General features: G+C 41.2%; 1 protein-coding gene across 1 annotated transcript in view; it reads right to left on the reverse strand.

The window, feature by feature from the left end:
• Positions 1–1865: 1865 nt before the first annotated feature.
• The window catches only part of SLC22A16 (solute carrier family 22 member 16), a 315817-nt gene continuing 294799 nt past the window's right edge, over positions 1866–22883 (reverse strand). The window contains exons 7-8 of the mRNA XM_085612126.1: positions 5634–5733; positions 1866–4082 (exon numbers count right to left, since the gene is read on the reverse strand). Of these exons, the coding sequence (XP_085468252.1) occupies positions 3873–4082; positions 5634–5733 (310 nt within the window). The 3' untranslated portion in view covers positions 1866–3872. The remainder of the gene's footprint in view (positions 4083–5633; positions 5734–22883) is intronic.

Raw genomic sequence — 22883 nt, forward strand, 5'->3', positions numbered from 1 at the left:
ATCTCTGACATGTCAGAAGATATCCAGGAACAGCTCATAGCCCAGTTGAAATCAAGTTTGTTTGCTTTGCAGTTGTATGAAGCAACTGATGTGTCAAAGGATGCCCATTTAATTGCTTATGTTCGATACTGCTTTGAAACGCTATTAATAGATTTCTTATTTTGCAAGGCAATAAAGGGGTGAGCAACAGGATCCGATTAGTTTGCCATTATCAATAACTTCCTGAATATCCATGGCATAAAATGGTAAAACTGTGTTGGGATTTGCACAGATGGTGCTCCTTCAATGTGTGGTGCTAGGGATAGCCTAAAAGCTAACGTATTGAAAGTGGCTCCACATATTCCGTGGACAAATTGTATGATACACCGGGCAGCACTTGCTGTTCGAAACATGGACAGCGAACTTATTTTATAAAGACCCATCCCACAAGAGCTCGTCTATTTGCAATTTTATGTGCAGAAATGGAGCTGAGCATGATGGTTTGCTGTTTCATACCGAAGTGCGGTGGTTATCCCGTGGGAAAGTGTTGTCCCACATCTTTGAATAAAGTACAGCAGTTTCTTCTGTGTATGGACCCCTGTAAAGCAGAGCAACTATGCAATCCCCGCAGGCTTGTGCTTCTAGCATACCTTGCTGACATTTTTGAGAAATTAAATTCCCTGAATCTGTTTCTGCAAGGAGCTGACATCACTTCTTTTACCATAAATAAACGAATAACGTCATTCAAGAAGAAGCTTGAATTATGAAGAATGGCCTGTTTGAGCCATTTCCATGTTTAGTAGATGCTCTTGAGGAGACTGGATATGAACTTCTAAGTGTTGCTGAGATAATAAAAAATCACCTGACTTCTCTCAGGGACAGTTTGCAAGAGTATTTTCCTGAGGACAACTATCACTGCAATGACTGGGCCTTTCAACCCTTTCTGGCAGAGGTAGCAAGCCATCTCCCGATTCGTATGCAGGAAGAACTGATTGATCTCCAAAGTGACCGCACTCTGCAGATGCACTTCAGCAAAGTCTCACTGTGAGAGTTTTGGCTGAAAATGTCTGCAGAAATTTCAGCGTTGAGAGAAACTGCTATCAAAACTCTCTTGCCTTTCAGCACATCCTCTTTATGTGCGATTGGGTTCTCAGCACTTGCGGTATTAAAGACTAAGTACCGTTCAAGACTGGATGTGGAGCACAACCTGAGGATGGCAGTAGCAAAAATCCATCTACAGATTGACTGTCTCTGGGGTGAAAAACAGGCACACCCGTCACATTAATGTTGGTGGTGTCATTATCAATCTATGTCATGTGTAAAACAAAGCATCCTAGTAAAAACAATTTGCGCACATTTTATCTTGGAAAATTGTGTTTTGAGCTGAGTAATAAGCCTCTGTCATTTAACCACACCCACTCACAAACCTGCAGTTTACTAAACAGTCTTATTGTGTTGAACATTATTTGCCAGATATGGCCCGCGATGTGTGGGTGGCGGTCGATTATGTAGGGTACCAGATTTCTGTCAGGTGAGGGGGGGTCCGACATTTAAAAAAATTCAGCTTGGGGGGCTCAACCTACAAAAGTTTGAAGACCTCTGCCTTAAGAGAAGGGAATGTCAAGTGATGTCACTGTTGACACTTCTGTACACGCTATTTCACTGGCTACACAAATCATAACAGTTCTGCAAATATGTCCACTAGTATCAATCTCGCTTAATTAATACATCTACCCATCTCTCAAGCTATAGTTCTCGCACTGGAGATTTACAAGAAAACGGAAGCAGAAATTTGCCTTGCAGTATGGTGTTATGGATATATGGTAAATTATAACATTCTATTTCTACTTTCTACAACAGTTATGCTAAAATATCTAGAGAAATTATTTGTTTCACATGGTGCATCAATTGCCCTTTATTTATACAAAACATGGGATTCAAGAAACAGCATTCAGTTAATACTTCAAGATAGTGTTACTTTTGTGAAAGAAATATTCTCCACCAGCAAAATGAAATGCATATTTAACACTGTTGTAGTTACACCAGCACCCATAAAGTTGTTAAACTGAATCCCACAAATAGTGTCTGGACCCATTTTAAAGTGTTGATGATAGTTTTGCAAGATCTCCATTCATATTCACAAAGGTGCTGGGATTCTTCTCTAGTCAGACTTGTAGATGGTCCTCTTCAAATCGTACCATGATCGAGTTTGTGTAGTGGAAGAACGAAGTCGCAGCACTGCAATCTTCAGATACAGTGGTCCCAGTAAATACATTTTGAGAACTCCTGTTATGAAGCATTGATTTGACCATGTTTCCAAAAGAGTTACAGTATCAACAGTCAAAAGTCTCTGCATAAAGATATTTGTATTAGATGCTACTGTTTTTTTTTGTACTGAAAGGCTTAGCCATGACATGAGATTCTTGAGCTAGAAAGGTGCACATACTCCTGCATGAAATAAAAACTTTCAAAAGAGAATTTGATTGAACATAGGTCATTTATCAATGAGGACTTTGGCCCCGCCTCAAATTCCTTCCTTTGTTAACTTTCTAGAAGACTTTAATTTTTTGTAAAGAAAAGCCTTTTTTTTCTTAAAAAAACAAGCATAAAAAACAATCTTGCTATAATCATAAAGAGCATCTATCAAGTCAACACGAGATAAAGTAGATAAAGGAAAATATGTTCCCAAATCATAATAACATAGAAATCATTAAACCATAGCAGCAGAAGGCATCTAATGCACTAATATTCTGACTCTTCAACCATTTGCAATGCGTTAAGCACAGTGCCTTATAAAAGTTCAGAGTCGTGTAATTTGCTTGGCAGCTTTTGTAGTGCTACATCATCAAATGACTCACTTTTACCAGCAACACTTTTAATGAATGATACAGAGACACAAACCTGTACTCTTATATGGTATTTCAATATATGTCATTTGAGGTTATTAACTATCCAGGTAATTTTAATCTCTTTGTAAACATGCCAATTTAAAACTAACTTGATTCATTTTCATACAATTATCCTATTCTCGTGTTTAAAAAAATCCCTAGGGATATTTTGGGAACCTACTCTAGAAGTGAAATCCTTACCAACCCAACATACTCACTACAGTACTGAAGTATACAGGCAAATGTAATCTTTGACATGCCACTTAAGCACTTATTTTTGTAACAACACCCTCACTGAAACAACAGACTTACATTTGCACTTGTACATTTACATTTTCTAAATACACTCAATGTGGGAGTTTTAAGCATTCATATTTAAAATTGCTTAAAAAAAGAACTAAATCAGGATAATTTTTGAAAAGCTAACTATATGTTTTGTGACACTATTGCAACCATTCGGCAAGTCTTCTTTCACCTTTGAAGACATGGCATAAAAACAAAAATACAATATGTGAGCATCAAACAGAGGGCAAAGAGATCCAACATCTCCAATGTGCCCAACAGAAACAGCGCCTATTCAGAAGCCCACACAATAGTGCTCATTTTCAGTCCTGATGTGAATCTGAAGTCATCCAAGTCAGGCACAAATTGCACCTGGACCAAGGTAGTTTCTGAAGACATTTACCTGGTTGCCTCGGGAAACCAGTTAAAAAAAAGGGCATAATTTGCAGTTTGATAAAAAAATAAGACCAAAACCACATAATAGATATTATTCTGAACTGGGAAACCTGGAATCGAGCAGTAAAACAATGCGGGATAATGCAATGACCATGCAGTAACAGAATTTCCAATCTCCTTGGAAGAAGGGACTCAATGTTTTCTGCAGATCTAAGGTATGCTAGAACCTGAATATCCTTTATTGCTTCTTACAAGGCATATCTGTTAGAAACAAAAGCGTAGTTTATCCGTACTTGTAGAGGTCTTATATGCATAAAACATAATTTACTAATTAGTAGATTGCTCCTCTTGGACAAGCGGTACCATGTTGTCTAATGCTACTCCATTCTGAACTTGTACTGAGTTTGCGGTTTTATTCTCGCTAGCAGCCTCCAGTTCCGCAGCCTCCTCAAAAGTATTCATCAGTGGCCTCCCGAGGGTTTCAGGAAGCATTAGAGTTAATATTCCGGTCAGTAGAGCCATAAGTCCAACCAGAAGCTGAAAGAAATACAATATGTCAACTTGACACAGAACAGAAATGTATTAAAAGCACATATAATTCTACGTATTTTAAATCACTGCAGCTAAACAAATCTGCAGATATATTCTACTACTTCCTTCTTCCCAGAATTTGATTTGAGACTTCTAATTGCAGTTCATGAAAAGCTTGGTTTGTGATGTCAGTATGGTTAATGCCACAGCACAAACATTTACACCCATAGATCAGGCATCACAGTTGGCTTGTAGTACCTCATTAAGATGCTTTCGAAATGATATTGATACTACTCAGCCTCACCATGTTATGTTATGTTATGTTACGACTATTTATTGTGCGCACAGATACTCCAGCCAAGGAGCGTCCTGGCGCAGAGACACATCACAAAGGTCTAAAACCGGAGTACTACATCTCTGCAACTAGAATTGTGTTTCCAACCAATTGGTGTTTCCTTTGATAGAGTTTTGATTTAAAGCTACAGTAACATATGTCACCCGTTTCTTGTATTATTTAAACAAGAAAAGACAACTGAAATATTTATTGCAAAACTGTTGCCATTATCTCAATGGGAGACTGTAATCTGCAGATATTAGGACCAATTTCCCCTTTTCTGATACTAGTTTTGCAACCATAGCTTCATTAGTATCAGTTATAGGAATGCTCAAAGCGAGGTTACCCGTCTATAGATGTATGCGCAACCCATCACTGCTAGGTTGTACAGATCCCTAATGTAAGGTTAGGTCTTGGAGGTGTAAGGGGTTGTGAGAAATAATAGGATAGCCTGATATTTGCTGAAGATAAAAAAAATAAAGATAGCCCCTTACCTGTCCAATCTTCTCAAGCCATCCAACAGCATTAGGAACCCCAGGAGCAAAGTAATCCTTCTGGAAATCCCCAAACACAAAACCTCATGCCAGCAGTGGCTCATCTGCTAAGGCGGGGGAGCGTCGCCCCACTGCTCTCAGAGCAGTGGAAAAAGGAAAAATAAAATAATAATAACAACTTTATTATCATTTTATTTTTCTTACTGGCTAAAGGGCTATGTTAGGGCAGGGCAGGGCTGGGGTCACAGGGAGGAGGAGTGGTTTGTGCACCATAAGTGCTCATGACAGTTTGGCCAGCCGTCTTGGACCGGCCAAAGAGTCATGCACACGTAGCATTTCTCCACCTGGCTGCATTTCACAACTGGGCGGAGAACAGTCCCAAGGCTCCCAGGCACTGCATGAGCGTCCAAACAGGCCACTCAGACCAATCACGACACTGCTGTCATGCTGGTGATAGAAGCATCGTGATTGGCTTAGAGGAGCCTGTGTGCTGCCTGGGTCCAGGAAGAGAAGAAGATGGAGAAGAAGCTGCGGCTGTAATCGGGTAAGTGTTTTTTCATTTTATTATTCTTGGGTCTGGTCTGCAGTTATGCAATCATGCAAAACAAAGCTTACAAAAAAAGCTGCCATAACATGGAGAATTCTTTTATTTTCCTATACTAGGAAGTAGACGACTGAATCTAAGCATCTCAATGATAGGAAAGGGACATTCATGAGACCGATTTTTACCTGTGGGAAAAAGATCCAAACATCCATCAAGTAAACGCAAAATGGGGCAACCACACTCCCCATACGGCACAGCATGCTACCACTTCCAACAGCAAGTGACCTGAAATTCAAATGGACATGAGAGGCAGGGTTTAACAGTTTTTGTCTAGTTTAATGTTAAAACAAGTTGTTTTATTTCAAGCATTTTTTCCATATGATATCAGAACACTCAACAGACATAAGCATCGGCACAGCATAAGATAGCAGAGGGTTTTGTGATCACGCTTGAGGTGAGGGAGTTGGCCACAATGGTCTCTGTCTTACAATAGTAAATCCTGAAACCGCCATCAGTTTTATAGGTTGGAAAAGAGATCCCTAAGGTCGAATGGATCCAATGCTATGTTTTCTCCCTAATCCTAAACACTAAGAAAATAATTTGAGTTTTAACATACGTGCAACTCTACCAATGTATGTGGAAGGATACTGCCTACTGCTCAATGAATTCCTTTCTACCACTTTCAAAAGGCCTGTGAAGGATGCTGTCATGACTGTCCTCCACCTGCAGTTTAAAAATGAAGACAAGGGTGGGGGGGGGGGGGTGTTCGGCGCCAGCGCAAGATGGCGGCTGTCCCCTGAGCTCCAGAATGGCTACGGAGCTTTCCCGTGTTTGTGGCCTCTTTCGCACCGCATTCACCCTCTTCGGATGCAGTTTACGATTCCTCGGCGTTGGCGGTGAGTCCGCTTGACGTTCTGCACAATGAAGGTGTGCTTTACGACCTGTGTGCTGCGGCGGTGATTCCTCTCATCCTGAGGCAAGCAACCGCCGTTTAAGGTCGTGTCACTCGCTTGGAAGATTCCTCATTCTATTTTGCTATCACAGTTACTCCTATAATTTGGTGATTTCTCTTATATTGACATTATTTATAGGTGCTCACCTCAGACCTGGCAGTTACAGTGCTGAATTTGTTTTTTCTAGCTGTTGTTGCTCCCTCAGTGGAAAACTACCTTTCCAAACATGTCTCCTTGCAAATGACTTTCTTTATCCGTCACCTGGGTCTGCATATTTAACTGTTCTGACTGCTGGAAAACCACTGTGGCCTTTTTTTATGATGCCTATCAATTTTTGACTGGTATATCCACGTCAGGGAAAGCTAGTTCATGAGACCTCCCATTTTTCTTCTGAATATCTCTTTATATATTGTTTTCATTGAACTGTTTGAGCTGATACACTCCTCCCTCGTGTATGGGCCGGCCTTGTTCCTTTCAAATCCTTTCGCAACCTTCAACTCATTATGGCAAGATGGTCAGCGATTTGCACATGCCCTCTAAACCATCTTCTTCAGTTGCAAAACCAAAAAGAGTGAAGACTGACCAGCCATCTCCTATTTTATCCTCCCAGAATCCTGTCTTAGATTCTATCTTAGATGAAGTTCGTGGACTTAAGCCATTTATCTGTGCAACTTATGAAAAATTGCAACAAATTGAGGATAAATGGATTGTTATGGAGGGGAAGATGTCAGATTTGGAATACCAGTGTTGGAACAGGAAATCCAGAGGCTTAAACTACACAGGGAAGACCTTGAAAACCGAAACAGACTAAATATTCTTTGTCGCCTTTATGGTCTTCCTGAGAATATGGTGGAATCCGACCTGCTGACCTTCTTGAAGAAATTTCTTCCGGATCTCCTGGATCTTCAAGCTGCTCCCCCTCTTAAAATTCACCATGCACACCGCTTGGGACGCCTTCAACCTCATTGAGCTAAGCCACGTGGTGTCATAATGCTCTTTTTAGAATTTACAGACGTGATACGAATATTGAAGACTGCTAACGTAAAAAGTCGCCTTATTTGGTCTGGTCATAATCTTTTTATCTCACAGGATGTGTCCTACGCAACCAATGCCCATCAAAAGGAATTCCTAGCTTTTCGTCCTCAGACGAGCCATTTGAACATTCAATATGGTATTCTATATCCATGTCTCTATAAGATCACCCATGAAGGCACATCACATTCTTTCGACGACCTGGCTAAATTGAAAACCTTTCTGCGTAATATTTAAAATCACAATATGAAGACTAATGCCTGATATATATATATATATATATATATATATATATATATATATATATATTTTTCTTTCTCAAATATACTTAGGTTTTTCCACAGATTGTTTCTACTTCTGCTCCAATTATATGTCTCTCTATATCGATAAGTATCAACTATAACCAGTGTCCTTGTTTTGTCCAGTATCCTATTGTATATATTATTAATACATTTAATTTTTATATGTTATGTCTCACTTTTCTCCTTTGTTTCTATATTTACTTTTAGCATAAGGCTACATGTTGTACAATTTGTTTGTTCTTTTCTCTGTTACCGTTCTTGCTGTTGGCGTAAACATGCCCTTCGCTTACCCTTTAAGCCTTTCGATGCAGATATGGATTTTTACCCTTGATCTGTCTTCCATTTATCTTTTTGTTATTTCTTCCATCTTTTCCCTCTCCTTCTCCTCTCTGACTTTTTTCTTTCCCACCCCTTACCATTCTTGTTTTCACATGAGTGTTCTCTTTATTTGTTTCTTTACTCCTCTTATAACTATCTACTTCTATTATTTCACTGTTAATAAATGGTGTCCTTTTGTCTTTTCTATTGGTCCTGCAGCCCATTGTGCCTCATCCTGAATATTTTCCCTCATCCCGCAACATTTTCAATGTTGTCTTGTGGAATGTTCGTGGTCTAGGTCAACCAGTCAAGCGTTAAAAGGTACTTTCCCATCTCTCTAAATGTAATACACATGTTGCTTTTTATACAGGAAACGCATTGTAAAGATGTTAAATCACTTATACTTAAACATCATTGGGTAAACCAGTTTTTTTTTCTCCTGCTATTAACAGTGAAGGTGGTGTTGCCATTCTATTTCACAAATCGTTGAATATTCAAATTTTATCAACTGAATGTGACAAGTATGGACGATGGGTTTTTGTTGAAGCCATTATATTTCAAAAGCACGTCACGTTCTTTGATATTTATGGTCCTGTTAAATGAGACCCTGCATTTTGGAACAATGTTAAAATGAAACTGTCTTCTATTTCAAACCCCAATATCATTATTGCTGGTGATTTGAACAACTGGTTAGTCCCGTTTACTGATAAAAAGTCCAAGTGTAAATTTAAACCTAATAAGTCACATAAAGCTTTTCAATCGGCCATTTCCTCTTGTCCATTCTTTGATGTATGGAAAACTTGTAGTCCTGATATATATGAATTCCCATTTTTCTCCAATGTACATCACACTATGTCCCGTATTGATTATATTTTGGTTTCCAAATCATTACTCCCCTCTATTTAATCATTAGAAATCAGTTCTATTTTTATCTGCGATCATGCCCCTGTTTTATCTTCTTTTGATATGTCCCTCAACACCTCTAAATAAGCCTGTTGGCATGTTATAAAATCAAGCCTTTACTTTGGAAGTGACCTCTTCTATTAATGATTTTTCTCTAATTAATCAATATAAAGATACCTCTGTTCACAATAATTGGGTTGCCTTCAAGGCTTCCTTCAAGGCTTCTACTATTGCCTACTCTGCCAGAAAGAAGAAAGCATTCAATGCTAAATATCTCTTAGCTCTCCAACATATAAAGGTTCTTGAACATACCTATTTCACTTCCAAATCCTCCTCGAACTTACAGGAACGGATTAAAGCCAAGTCTGCCCTGAATAAGATTGCTATGGTTTATGCTTGTAATGTCCTTCCTAAAATGTAGTCCAAATACCTTGGAGAACAAAATAAGGCTGGTAAAATGTTGGCTAATTATTTAAAAATCAAATCGGAACGGAAAACTATTGGTCCAATTCGTTGTGAACATAACAATAAGATGATGTCCTCTGACTCTGATATTATAACTACCTTTCAATGCTATTATGAACTCTACTATATACAGACGATATAACTCTTACTTAATGTGATATCAAAACTTTTTCTCAGGGACTCCCTAACCCTCCCTCGATTCCTGATACTCTCTTACCCCTTGAAAAAGATATTTCCCTTCAAGAAATTATTGATGCTATCCAATCTTTGAAAAAAGCTAAAGCTCCGGGTCCTGACGGTTTTTCTGTTGAACTTATTTCATACTTTTCCTCTATTTTTGCTCCTAAATTACTTGAACTCTTTAATTCATTTTTGTCTAATTGTAAAGCCAGTGGTTCATTTTTAGAAGCCCTTATTCTCATTATCCCCAAGCCAGATAAAGATCCCACCCTTTGTAAAAACTATCGGCCCATTTAGTTATTTTAGCATCTTGTTTGGAGGATATCATCCCCCTTCTCATTAAACCTGATCAGGCTGGATTTATTAAGGGCAGACTTGCATCTGATAACTTCAGAAGGTTCTCTAACGTTATTGCTCTTGGCAAAAAATATTCGTCTCCCCTAGCAGCCTTGTCACTTTTTGCTAAAAAAGCTTTTGATCACATAAACTGGCAATTTATGTTCTCTACTCTCCGCTGGTTTGGTTTTGGCCATAAATGTATTTCTTTTGTCAAACTGTTATATGTTGAACAACGTGCTTGTATATTTGTTAATGGTCATTTATCTCCCTATTTTAAGTTACATAGAGACACTAGACAAGGTTGTCCTCTCTCCCTGTTGCTTTTTCTTCTTTGTTTAGAACCTTTTCTTGAACATATCAGATGTAACCCCGCTATAACTGGTTTTAAATTTAACTCAGAGGAACTCAAACTCTCTGCCTATGCAGATGATATTTTAGTTTATATGTCGGACCCCTCTACTTCTCTGGATCCTTTTTTACAAGAAATTACATTATATTCTTCTGTCTCTGGTTACAAGCTACATTTTATTAAAACTGAGACTTTACCGATAAATTCCTCTTGTTATCCTAATATGTTTGACAAAACTAACTTTGCAAGGTGTCCTCAAAAGATTAAATACTTGGGTGTCTGGTTTTCTCCCACTATACCTAGTACACTAACTCATAATTTTACTGCTTTAAAACTTAGGCTCCAACAATTGTTATCCTCCTGGTCTCCTCAATTTTTATCCTGGTGGGGTAGATTGGACACCATTAAAATGATGATGATTTTCGCTCGTGTTCTTTTTATGCTCTCTATGTTACCCTCTAAAATTCCTAACTATTATTTTTCCTAAATCAGTTCTATCTCTACTAAATTTCTCTGGAATAACAAATGTGTTCGTATTGCTTTATCCAAACTAATTCATCCAAAAACAGAAGGTGGTGTAAGATTTCCCAATTTTAAGTTATATCATACCGCCTTTTTAATTCAACAGTTTTATGCTATATCTAAAGAATGTCATGACTTTCCCTTACCAACTTGGATTACTTTTGAATGCTCTTTATTAAATGAATTTTCTTTTCAGGATGTTGCTGCCATGTCCAATTGTACATTCATTTCTTAAAATCCAATTTTAAAGTACTCCCATTATCTATTACGAACACTATTTACCCAAGGATTCAATTTTTGGCAATCTTTCCTTGCATCCTCTATCTTGTACAATAAATGTATTAAATTTCACCACAAATCATTTTACTTCAAACATTGGGAGAAAAAGAATTATTTTTAAGTGCATCATGTGGTTTCTCGCAACTCCATTCCACCCTGTTCGCAACTGCAGAAGACATATGGCCTCCCTGATTCCTGTCTTCAACAATATAACCAACTATTTCCTGTACTTCAATCATTTTTTATTAAACAATAACTTTACATTGAATATGCTACTTACCAGTATGCATCTGTTCTTGGCATGTAGGGCTGCTGACATTCATATCTGTGCATAGATCGCCGCCTAGTGTTGGGTCCGGATGATTGCACGTTGTTGTCCTGGAAGAGTCTTCGAAGTATCACGAGATAGGTGACTCTTCCCCTGGACCACAGTGCGCATGGGAATCCTCTCCATCCTTAGATTGTTTTTCGCCATTGTGGCAGTGATGGAGTAGATACAGTAAGTGATGACCATGCTATACAGTAATTCTGAGTGCTGCAGCCGCTACAGGCGCTGGGGAGGAGGGTGGGCGATATGAATGTTAGCAGCCCTACATGCTAAGAACAGATGCATACTGGTAAGTAGCATATTCAGTTCGAGGCATGTGGGCTGCTGAATTCATATCTGTGCATAGAATACATAGCAGTACCTTCATTAGCGGCGGCTACCAGTGCCAGCTGCAGCAGTCTGAAAAAGAGTTTTGAGAACAGCCTTTCCTACAGCTGCCTGCTGTTTTGAGTGTACATCTACACAGTAGTGTTTGGAAAATGTATGTATAGTGGACCATGTGGCTGCTCTACATATTTCCTGTAAAGGAATGTTTCCCAGGAAAGCCATGGACGCCCCTAACTTTCGTGTTGAGTGGGCTCGTGGGGGAATCGTTAATGTGCGTTTAGCCTTTTGATAGCAAATTTGAATACATTTAACGATCCATCTGGCTATACCTGCTTTGGAAATGGAGTTGCCCTTGTGTTGGGGAGAAAAGGCAACGAAAAGTTGTTTTGTTTTCCTAAAGTCCTTAGTTCTGTCTATATAGTACATGAGGGCCCTTTTCACATCTAGTGTATGGAGCAGTCTCTCTGCGACATTCTGTGGATTTTGAAAGAAAACAGGCAGTTCAATAGTTTGATTCATGTGGAACTGCGATATCACTTTGGGCATGAATTTGGGGTTGGTACGTAGTACAACCCTGTTTGGGTGAACCTGTATGAATGGCTCTTGAATGGTTAGTACCTGGAGTTCACTAACTCTTCTTAACGAAGTGATTGCCACTAGGAAGGCTACTTTCCAGGTGAGGAATTGAATCTCACATGAATGGAGAGGTTCAAAGGGTGGACCCATTAATCTGGTGAGGACCAAATTGAGGTTCCACACCGGTGCCGGTGGGTGTCTTGGGGGGATTACTCGTTTGAGTCCCTCCAAGAAGGCTTTGATGGCAGGCACTCTGAATAAAGAGAGGTGCTGCCTGTTTTGGAGATAGGCTGCTATCGCGGTTAAATGGATACGTATTGAGTTGTATGCCAGGTTGCATCGGTATAGGTGTAGGAGGTAACAGATGATGTTTTGAATGGATGCGTCCAGCGGGTTAATGTCATTGTTGTTGCAGTAAATGACAAACCTTTTCCATTTAGCCGCATAGCAAGCTCTGGTAGTGGGTCTTCTGGCCTCCTTGATGATCTCCATACAGTCAGGTGGCAGGTTTAGGTAGCCAAACTCTAAGACTTCAGGAGCCAGATTGCCAGGTTCAGCTGTTGCGGATCTGGGTGCTGAATTTCGCCATGGTTCTGCGTTAAAATTGCGGGTTTGATCCGTAGCCTTTGATGCGGCACCACGGAAAGTTCTAGAAAGGTGGTGTACCATGGTTGGCGCGCCCATGTGGGAGCAACTAGGATGAGTGTCAGTGAGTGTTGTCGCAGTTTGCGTGCCACCAGCGGTATTAATGGCGCTGGGGGAAAAGCGTACGCAAATCTGCTGGACCAGTTCATCCATATCGCATTGCCCTGTGACTGTGGATGTGGGAACCTGGCGGCAAAGCTTTGGCATTTTGCGTTTTCGTTTGTGGCGAATAGGTCTATTTCTGGATGACCCCACTGTTGGAAGTACGGTTGGAGAACTGACGGATGTAGCTTCCACTCGTGCATCTGGTGGCTGTGTCTGCTGAGCAGATCCCCCATCTGGTTGTCCTTGCCGGGGAGGTGTTCCGCCATGAGGAATATGTTCCTCTGAATGGCCCACTTCCACATGCTCTGAGCCAGATGAGACAACTGTGGAGAGTGTGTTCCTCCCTGCTTCTGTATGTAGTACATGGTAGTCATGTTGTCCGTTCGGATCAACACGACGTTGTTGCACAAGTGTACTTTGAATGCCTTCATGGCTAGGAAGATTGCCATCAGTTCCAGAACGTTGATGTGCATCTTCTTTTGTTGCGTTGTCCATAGTCCTTGCACTGTGTAAGTGAGTACATGAGCTCCCCAACCCTGTAGAGAGGCGTCCGCTGTCAGTATTATTTGTGGAACAGGCTCTTGGAACGGTCGGCCCTTGCAAAGGTTTTGTGGATTCCACCAATGCAGAGAGTTGTATGCCCGACCGCTCACCAACACTAGGTCTTTTAATTGCCCGTGAGCCTGATTCCATTGACGTGCCAAGCACTCCTGAAGCGGGCGCATATGTAATCTCGTGTGCGGGACTATGAAAATGCAGGAGGCCATCATGCCTATCAACTGCATGAACACTCGCGCAGGAAGGGAGTGTTGAGGTTTGAACTTTGAGATCAGCAGTTGCATGCTGTTGATCCTCACTAAATTTGGCTGAGCTGTGGCTGCCAGAGTGTTTATAGTCGTGCCCAGGTACTGTTGTACGTGTGCGGGTTGGAGATGTGATTTTGGGTAATTTAGTGTGAATCCCAGACTGTGAAGAAGGCGAATGGTGAGGGACATGTGGTTGGCACATTGCTGGGCTGACTTTGCCTGAACAAGCCAGTCGTCCAGGTAAGGGTAGACGTGAATGTGTTGTCTCCGTAGATGTGCAGCCACTGTTGCTAGGCACTTGGTGAAAATCCTGGGTGCTGTTGTTACTCCGAAGGAGAGAACTTTGAATTGATAGTGATGTCCCTGAATAGTGAACCTGAGATATTTTCTGTGTGATGGGTGTATGGGTATGTGGAAATACGCATCTTTGAGGTCCAGTGTGGCTAGGAAGTCTCCCTGACTGAGTAGCGGGAGAACCTGCTGTAGGGTGAGCATATGGAAATGCTCTGAGAGAATGTATTGGTTGAGGGGTCTCAGGTCTAGTATAGGTCTGAGCGACCTGTCCTTTTTTGGGATTAAGAAGTACAGAGAGTACACCCCTGTCCCCTGCTGGTCGACGGGCACGACCTCTATTGCACCTTTTTGCAGCATACTTAGCACTTCCTGCTGCAATAATGCCAAGTGCTCTACGGACATAGGACGGTGCTTTGGCGGTATGTTGGGTGGAGTGGACGTTAATTCGAGACAGTAACCGTGCTGGATAATGTCCCTGACCCACCTGTCTGTGGTGATGGTTTTCCACGCGGACAGGAACCGTTGGAGTCTCCCCCCGACAGGTGTTATGTGGTCGGGGGAAGGGAGAGGGCGTCACTGTTTGTTTTTGGGGGAGGACCTGGTGTAGCCTTTCATGGGTGAACTGGGACAGGCAACACTTGCAGGGCCCCTAAACAAACCATCATACCATAAAAACACCAAATACCTCAGCTTCCACTGGATGTCAAGGCCCCACAATGCAGTAAACACAGTTCTAAAGTGCAATGTCCATGACCTCTTGAGGAATTTGGCCATATTCAGCACAAAGATTGAAACCAATTCCATTATTTTTGTCAACAATGCTGAAACCCTGCTTGTACTGCGCTGTACATTAGGCGATGGATCCCTGAGATGGTCTCCAAACCGTTTCTGTGCAGACTACAATTTCATTCATCTAAAAAGCACTGCATAGTGTATGAAATCCGTCTGACCTTCCTATAGGTCTACTGGTTCGACTATAATATTATGATGCATACATACCCTTGTGCCAGGGACAGGGTGGTTATAGAACGTAAATCATAGGTGTAATAAGGTTTTTTGTTAAAGTTATTACTTGGCATTTGAACAGCACATTACTGAGGCATTGTAGCATTTCATTCAAGTGCTTTGATGTGATTAGATCAAACCGTCTTCTGATTTTCTGGGTCCAAGTTCACTTAAAATAATTTCTCATGATCTCAGGAGCAGTCATAAGCACGTAGTGGCATTTCTGGGGATTTCATTATCAATCTAACAGGTGGTTTTCAAACCTCAAAAATCTTCTATTTTTGGTCACAGAATATTGGCAAGCATGAATTGATACTTGCCATCCATCCACTTGGCCTGGTAGGAGGCACACACTTTCCTGCCTAAACTGCTGGTGGTATTACCAATTAATCACAGAAGTAGCTGGCACTCCAATGACTCTCTGAGTGCCCAGAAAGGGAAGCTGGGATATCACCTTCTCAAAGTTGGAGAGCCCAACCACCACACTACTGGTATCCTTGGTCTTTGAGAGGCCATTTTAAACAGAAAAGGAAAGCGAGAGTTGCACTGATTCTAACATGACAGTGCCTGGTAGACCTTAGCCAAAGGTTAGGATCATTGCTTTGCATAGGCAGTATCTTGCCTCCCTCAACTTTATGATTTAGTTTCAGGATACGAGCGACAGAACCTTGCCAAAACAAGGCTACATACATTAGATGGTATTACCTGAGCACAAATCTGTGCAGTGAAATAAAATCAAAATTGACAAAATGTGTTAATTTTATCAGAACTTAGTCTAGAGCCCCCCTCTCCGATGCCATAATAGCTGAAAAAACAAGGGCCTGATTTAGAATTTGGCAAACAGTTTACTCTACCACAAATGTGGCAGAGAACCTGCTCACCAAATTAACAGTCCATCCACTCTATTTACAGTTGTGTGGAGCATCATTTTCCAACTGTGGTGCCCTTTCTGGCTCCAAAGTCAGAAACCATACACCGACGGCATGAAGAAGTTTGGGACGTCAGTGTAGATAGATCCAAAAGTCCACCATATTTATAACCAACGTTTTGATGTCTTTTTTTCTGTTCGGGACTGGCAGGGAAAGTTTGGCGGCCCTGCAGTCCTGATCGGAATAAAATAAAAACGAGCCCACATCCTGGGAGAATACTCCAGCATATCAGGAGCATTACTATTTTTTTTACTGAAACAAATTTCTACTTTATGGATTAAAAAAAAAACTAAAATGTCAACTGAGGGCAGTGGCGTAATTAAAATTGAAGGCCCCTCCCTGCAAGGTACGTGGAGGCGCCCCCTCTGGACTCTATCAGGAGCTCTCTGGCCTAAGTGCTGTGCTGAGGGGGCACCCTGGAGCTTGGGGGCCCCCTGCACCGCGGGGCTGCGGGGGCCTGTGTTACGCCCCTGACTGAGGGGTAACATGAAAAATGGTGTCCACTAAGCAAGCTTTCAGTGCCTTCAGAGAAGAAGCCGTGATGTGGCTATGTCTTTGAAAGCAACCATTCTCCGCAGGGCTGGTGGATATCTCTCAGTATAACAGGCTGTAGTCCAGCAAGGGTGGCAGAGGTAAATAACCTTTGCCATCCTGATGACGACAGACTGTCTGTCTAATTCCAAATCAGGCCCCAAGCCTTGTTTCTCATCTCTGCTGCTTAAATTCCAACATGCGCTAACTTTTTACCCTTTCAAACTGGCTGAAGAGAGCCTAGTTTCTGGGATCTTAATTCACTGCACTGGTTGCACATCTTGTATTCTTATTGTAAGTTTGAAATAATTTATTTGATTTATAACTATGCTGTTGAGAATTTTAGAGCGTGACTTATGACATTTGTAAAACACTATGGGCCTCATGTAGGAAGCCCAATACCGGTCGGTAACGGCCGATTTTCGGTAAAAATCACGTTACCGACCGGTATTCAGGCTTTTGGTATGTAGGGGGGACATTTCAGGATTCGGTAATATACCGAATCGGTACAATTACCGAATCGGTAATTTTACCGATTCGGTAAATACCGAATCCTGAAATGAGATGTAGGGGGAGTGTGTGGGTGTAGTGTGGATTCGTTATTTACCACCAACTTAAAGTTGGTGGTAAATGACGAATGTCTTAGAAAAAACATTATTTGGCCCTTAGAAGTGTGCAATGTGGCAGACATACATGCCCTTAGGGCATGTATGTGTGCCACATGTGCACACATGCAGGAATAAGGGGTGCAACAGGGTGTCACTGTGACACCCTGCCACCCTTGATTGTGCTCCCCCATTACCGAATCGGTATTTACCGATTCGGTAATGGAAACTGGCTTCCCCTTGATTCCTGGCCCATAGGAATCAATGGGAAGCCAGTTACCATTACCGAATCGGTAAATACCGATTCTTAATTACTGACCAATACCGAATCGGTAATTTTTACCGACTAATTACCTACATAGCATTTACCACTTCATAAATACCGAATCGGTAAAATTCGGTATTTATGAAGTGGTAAATGGTAGGCTACCTACATAAGGCCCTATGTGAGCAATCTTGGTATTTTGTGTAGGTATGCTTATGAATGTATTGGTTTTCCCAAATTGTAAACCTATCTGAGCGCAATGGAGTGCTAGATATGATAGCTGTCAGGGGGGTGGCTGGGCACCCTAGAGGGTTATGGGAGAAAACAAGATTGTGAACAATAAACAGTTTAGTGGAGAGGCATTTGGGGACCTCTTTTTCACCCTGCCCTGAGGCTTGAGGAACTGGAAGGGTTCTTATCAACAGGCGAGGAACTGCCCCTTAAAAAGGTGTGTCTTTGGCAAGGTTCATAGTACACCAGAAAAGGCTAGAGCTGATGTGTGAAGGGATATGAATCCAGATCTTCACTGACGCCTGGTGCGGTGCTGGCCACTTACATTAATTCATTTTCAGTGAGGTATGCAGGTGCTTGCCTTTAGTATGATAACTAGTACTGTAATTTGATAGGGGTCATATTAGCTGTGGTATGCATAATTTTCAGAATAAATTGATTTAGAGTAAGGGAGTTAGAAAAGTCAATAACGTATGCGGCAATTGCGATCATAGTTTTTCGGAGTGGTCAGTGAAATCACATAGGTGGATTGCTCGTAACACACAGGCATTAACAAAGTTCAACTACTCTGATTTGAACTTTTTCAGGGAACTACCAGTAGCAGAGGGAACATTAGATAAGATGGACTTGGATGGTTTTGCAACAGCTCACTTAAATTGTAAACAATTAGAGTTTCTAGGTGGGATACCAGCATACCATACAGGTATGATCAGCTTGCGCACAGGTCCTTGATGGTTATAGAGGATGAGGCAGTTTGGGTAGATAAGAATACAGCAAAAGGTTGAACATCAGGTAAATATGGTACACTTGCAATGTACAATCTGGGTCACCTAACAGGCATTATGTGTTTGCTGTATTCTAAGCTATGGGTCAGTTTAGACTAATTCCAACAATGCAAATGTATAATTCTTCCGACATGCAATTGATTTTGGCTTTTTTCTCGACCATTGAAATGAGTGTTCAAGAGCCAGAAGCTATTAAATTTAGAGACCTACACTTGTTTGTTTGCAGTATGACGTTTTATTGACAGATTGTTCATAGTGAAGGGGCATCTTCAGCATGTGTGCTCAATTTTGTTCCCCTGTTGCATCCAATGGAACCTGTTTTTATATATTTCACAGGCTGAGAATGATTTGTTGAAGCAATTATAAATGTTACTGCAACATAGAATACGCTCCATGACTATCGATCTGAGTAATGCGGAGATGTCTGTAATAACATTAAAACCTTTTATTTATATTTTTATATAGCACAAACTCAACCCGAAGGTATTGGAGCGCTTTCCATGAGCACCAGTTACATTACACAAAAATATATAATTTTTTTTTAGGCACAGGGAGATTAAGTGATTTGCCCCGAAGCACAGGATGTTGAGCTAGGACTCAAACATTGTTGCTCAGTCCCAAAGTCAGCAGCTCTGACTGTTACGTCACATCCTGTCCTAATCTTCCTAAGTGTGCACTGCAGTATGTACAGTGAGAGCTTTGTTCCCTTACCACTGTCCTTATTTCGTGAAGTGAGGGGAAGGATAGGAATGAACCCAAGATCATACATTGGGGCGGCTTAGTCTGGTTCCAACTTTTCAGGCAGCTCAACTGTATTGGTTTGTCATTAGTGCGCATAACATCTCGATCTCCAGTTTGACCTGGGTGAGAAGAGCTAGTATAGCTTTCACACAACAGCATGTAATATTGAGGCAGTGTGCAAAGTTGGTGCACTCTTATCTCAGAGTTCAGATGGTGCTGTTATTTTTCCAGAATCAGTAGTGCATCTCCATGCTGAATAATAATTTTCTTTTTCTTTTTTCCCCCGGATTTTTATGTAGCGCAAACTTGACCCAGAGTGCTTTACATGAGCACCAGTTGCATTACAGACGGACACATACATTTTTGCTAGGCAGGGGGGGATTAAGAGATTTGCCCAGAATCATAGGATGTTGAGCGCCCCTGCCGAGACTCGAACCCGGTTCCCCAGCTTCGACGTCGACTGCTCTAGCCCTTAGGCCACATCAGAGCACAACACTTGAGGCACCCTCGAGTCAGGTCTGATGCACGGTGTACTGCCACGTTAGCTGTGCTGATAATTTGGCTGCTTTGAATGACTGATCGGCCAAAAGTGGAAATTCCCAACCTCACTCAATCAGTTCAAATTCAGGGACAATAATATCTAGGTGGTAGAGTTTACCTAAGGATTAAAGCAGTTTCTGGTCCTATCATTGGTCTCAATTCAGAACATCTTTTATGGAGTAAGTTGTGGTGATCACATGTTCCAAACATTGTCTGGTTACTCGTTTTCTAGGCTTTCGTTTGGATACAGAAAGGCTGAAATAGGCATATAGTTTCTAGCACATTGGGATCGACAATATTTTTTTTCACGGTGTGGTGGAAAGTTGCTTTCTTTGGAGGTCATGTATTTGCGAAGGGACACATCCACTGGGTTACATACAAGTGTACGCAGTACTTTGAATCCTGCTGTGTATGGATCTGCAGGAAGGTTCCATGCTTGTGTATTCTTTGCCAGATTCAAGTAGTAAAAAGAACTCTGAATGAAAGTTGTTGAGCTGACAAGTGGCCGTTCTCAGACCATCTGGATTAGCCATTATAAAAGAACATTTAATATTTCCATCTGTTTTGTTTGAACAGAATGGAAGAATATTCACAAAATATTCATGCTTTAACATCAAGTTTCACAAACTTCAAATTTTGGTGTTTTTTTAATGCTTATTTCCTTTTTAAAATACAATACCCCACCACTCCAAGTTGTATAAAAACATCCGCGTCCTGACCATTCGCTATATGAGCTTGGCTCTTGGCTTTTTATATCCTGTAAATGTGGCACACTGTATATATGAACTTTTCTGGGGGGTTTTCTGGGTCTTCTTGCCCTTGCCATGCAGTTCCCCAGGAGAAAGAAATTGAGCATTACTGCCTTAAAGCCGATCTACACCATTGTTTGGCTTATGAAACATAGCACAATAGTAAGTGATGAATGTTTTTTAATTTTCCCATTGAATATTCTTTTTATCCAATATTTTGAAAGAAGCATTTCTTCCGACTAGTTAGTCATGCCATTCGTTTGATTAGCAAAGTATGCTTTTTTGTCCTGTTGGCCCCAGTAGAATATCCAATGTCACTCAGTGTCTTTCAGTTTACTTTTGCTCTCCAGATTAGTGAGACCATTTACTTGTAGGTTTTAATTTATGGGTTTGATTTTTTTTTTTTATGAAGATCTTTTGTAATTTACTTTTTTCTTACAAATTGTATCACTGATTGGATGAGTAACAACTTTGTTCAACTGAATGCAGATAAAACAGAAATAATGTTATTTGGAGAAGCAGCAGTGAGGTGGTCGCCCAACTGGTGGCCAGAGGAACTTTGCCTGGCCCGACCCCAAAAGAGGAAGTAAAGAACCTGGATGTACGGATTGACCATAAACTAACCCTAGAGGAGCATGCCACCACTATGGCTGGGGCCTGTTTTCATACACTTAGCCTTCTTTGCAGAGTCTTCCCTTTTTAACCGCTCTCCACGCGGAAAACCTTGATTCAAGCATTGGTCTTAAGCCGTCTGGACTACTGCAATGCTTTATTGATCTCAGCCAAGGATTCTTCCTTAAACATATTGCAGATAGTCCAGAATACGGCAACCCGGTTAGTGACCAATGTGCCCCCTAGAACAGCCTGCCTCCCCCTACTCCAAAAACAACATTGGCTTCCGATCCGGAAGAGGATCAAATTCAAGATTTGTTGTATGGTCTTCAAGTCTCTGAACAACCTGGGACCAAGATATCTGACAGACAAGTTGGCCAGATATATGCCATCCAGGACCCTTCAATCAGGGTCTAAAGCTCTCCTCCACATTTCTTGCATTAAACAAGCCCAGTTGGGGGGGAAAGTTTTCTCCCACCTGGTCCCACTTTACTGGAACCAACTGCCCATCCATCTACGTCCCTGCACTAACTTTCTAGCCTTTAGAAAGCTGCTGAAAACTGAGCTGTTTTGATCCGTCCCTCCTTGGTTGGCAACTGCAGTCATAGCGCGGAGATACCCCGGTTGGGGTGATTCAGGAGCTCTATAAATGAAATAAATAAATAAATCCTGAAATATTTAATAAATGTGAAATGTCTATATTCTACTGCTGACTGTATGGTTAACACCCTATGACAAAGCCTCACATTTTTATAATTTATGCTACATGATTGTTACTGGCATCTATGGAGGTATTATTATTCTAGGGTTATGGGGATGCTGGATCATAAACCGTTAACGTTGACTCAGAACTACTTAATCGACTCCGCATTTAGGGTGTTATTTGAGTATTGCGACCATTCATTAGTGTGTTCCCATGTTGATTTTGAGGCCCCCTTAAACAATGCTCCCATTGGTTTTTCCACCTGCTTTTGCGTGTATGAAAGTACTTTTCCTTTTTAAAGAAACAGCACTGTCTGGACATTTATTTATTGTGTTATTTATTGTGTTACTAAGTTCTTAGTTTCTACCCCACACCACCACCCTTGCGTAAAGCTTGGATTGCTATGCATCACTACCCTGATAGTCAAGAATTAAAAAGCATATTTGTTCCCCATTGTGGGGGTCTGCAGTAGCAGAACCCCGGTAAAACAGGCGTGAAAGGCCTTAGTTGTATTTGCCCAGATTTCTCATACACAGTATGAAACAATGATACATATCCAAATAATTCATGCTTATGTTTTCCCGACTTCACAGAGAAAAGGGTTTGACCAGCAAGCTCATCCAGATTTTATTTTCAATGTCCTCAGCTTAAACCAGAAGCGAGGTGTAGACAGTTTGTTCAACAATTATATAAAAGAGTTGTAACAGTGTTAAGTCTCATGACTCAGCATTGCTGATTTGGAGGTACGAGGGCAGCTGCCGAAGGACATTCCAGAGTGAATTCAATTACCACAGTTCTCAGCATTTTCACTCCCACACACTACCACCACACAGCGGATAAGTGAAGCCCTCCTCTCTCACAATGTGGGCCGCATGTAGGCTGTCGCAAGGCAAAAGGTGAGCCTGTCCATGGATCAAACACAGAAAAGCTGATAGGAGGAATGCCTGCAATATGCCTAACCACTGGCAATCGCTCAGTGTAGCATTCAAACCCATCGTTCTTTTGCCCAGCATACC

This window comes from Triturus cristatus, chromosome 6, assembly GCF_964204655.1.
Source record: "Triturus cristatus chromosome 6, aTriCri1.1, whole genome shotgun sequence".
Lineage (NCBI taxonomy): Eukaryota > Metazoa > Chordata > Amphibia > Caudata > Salamandridae > Triturus > Triturus cristatus.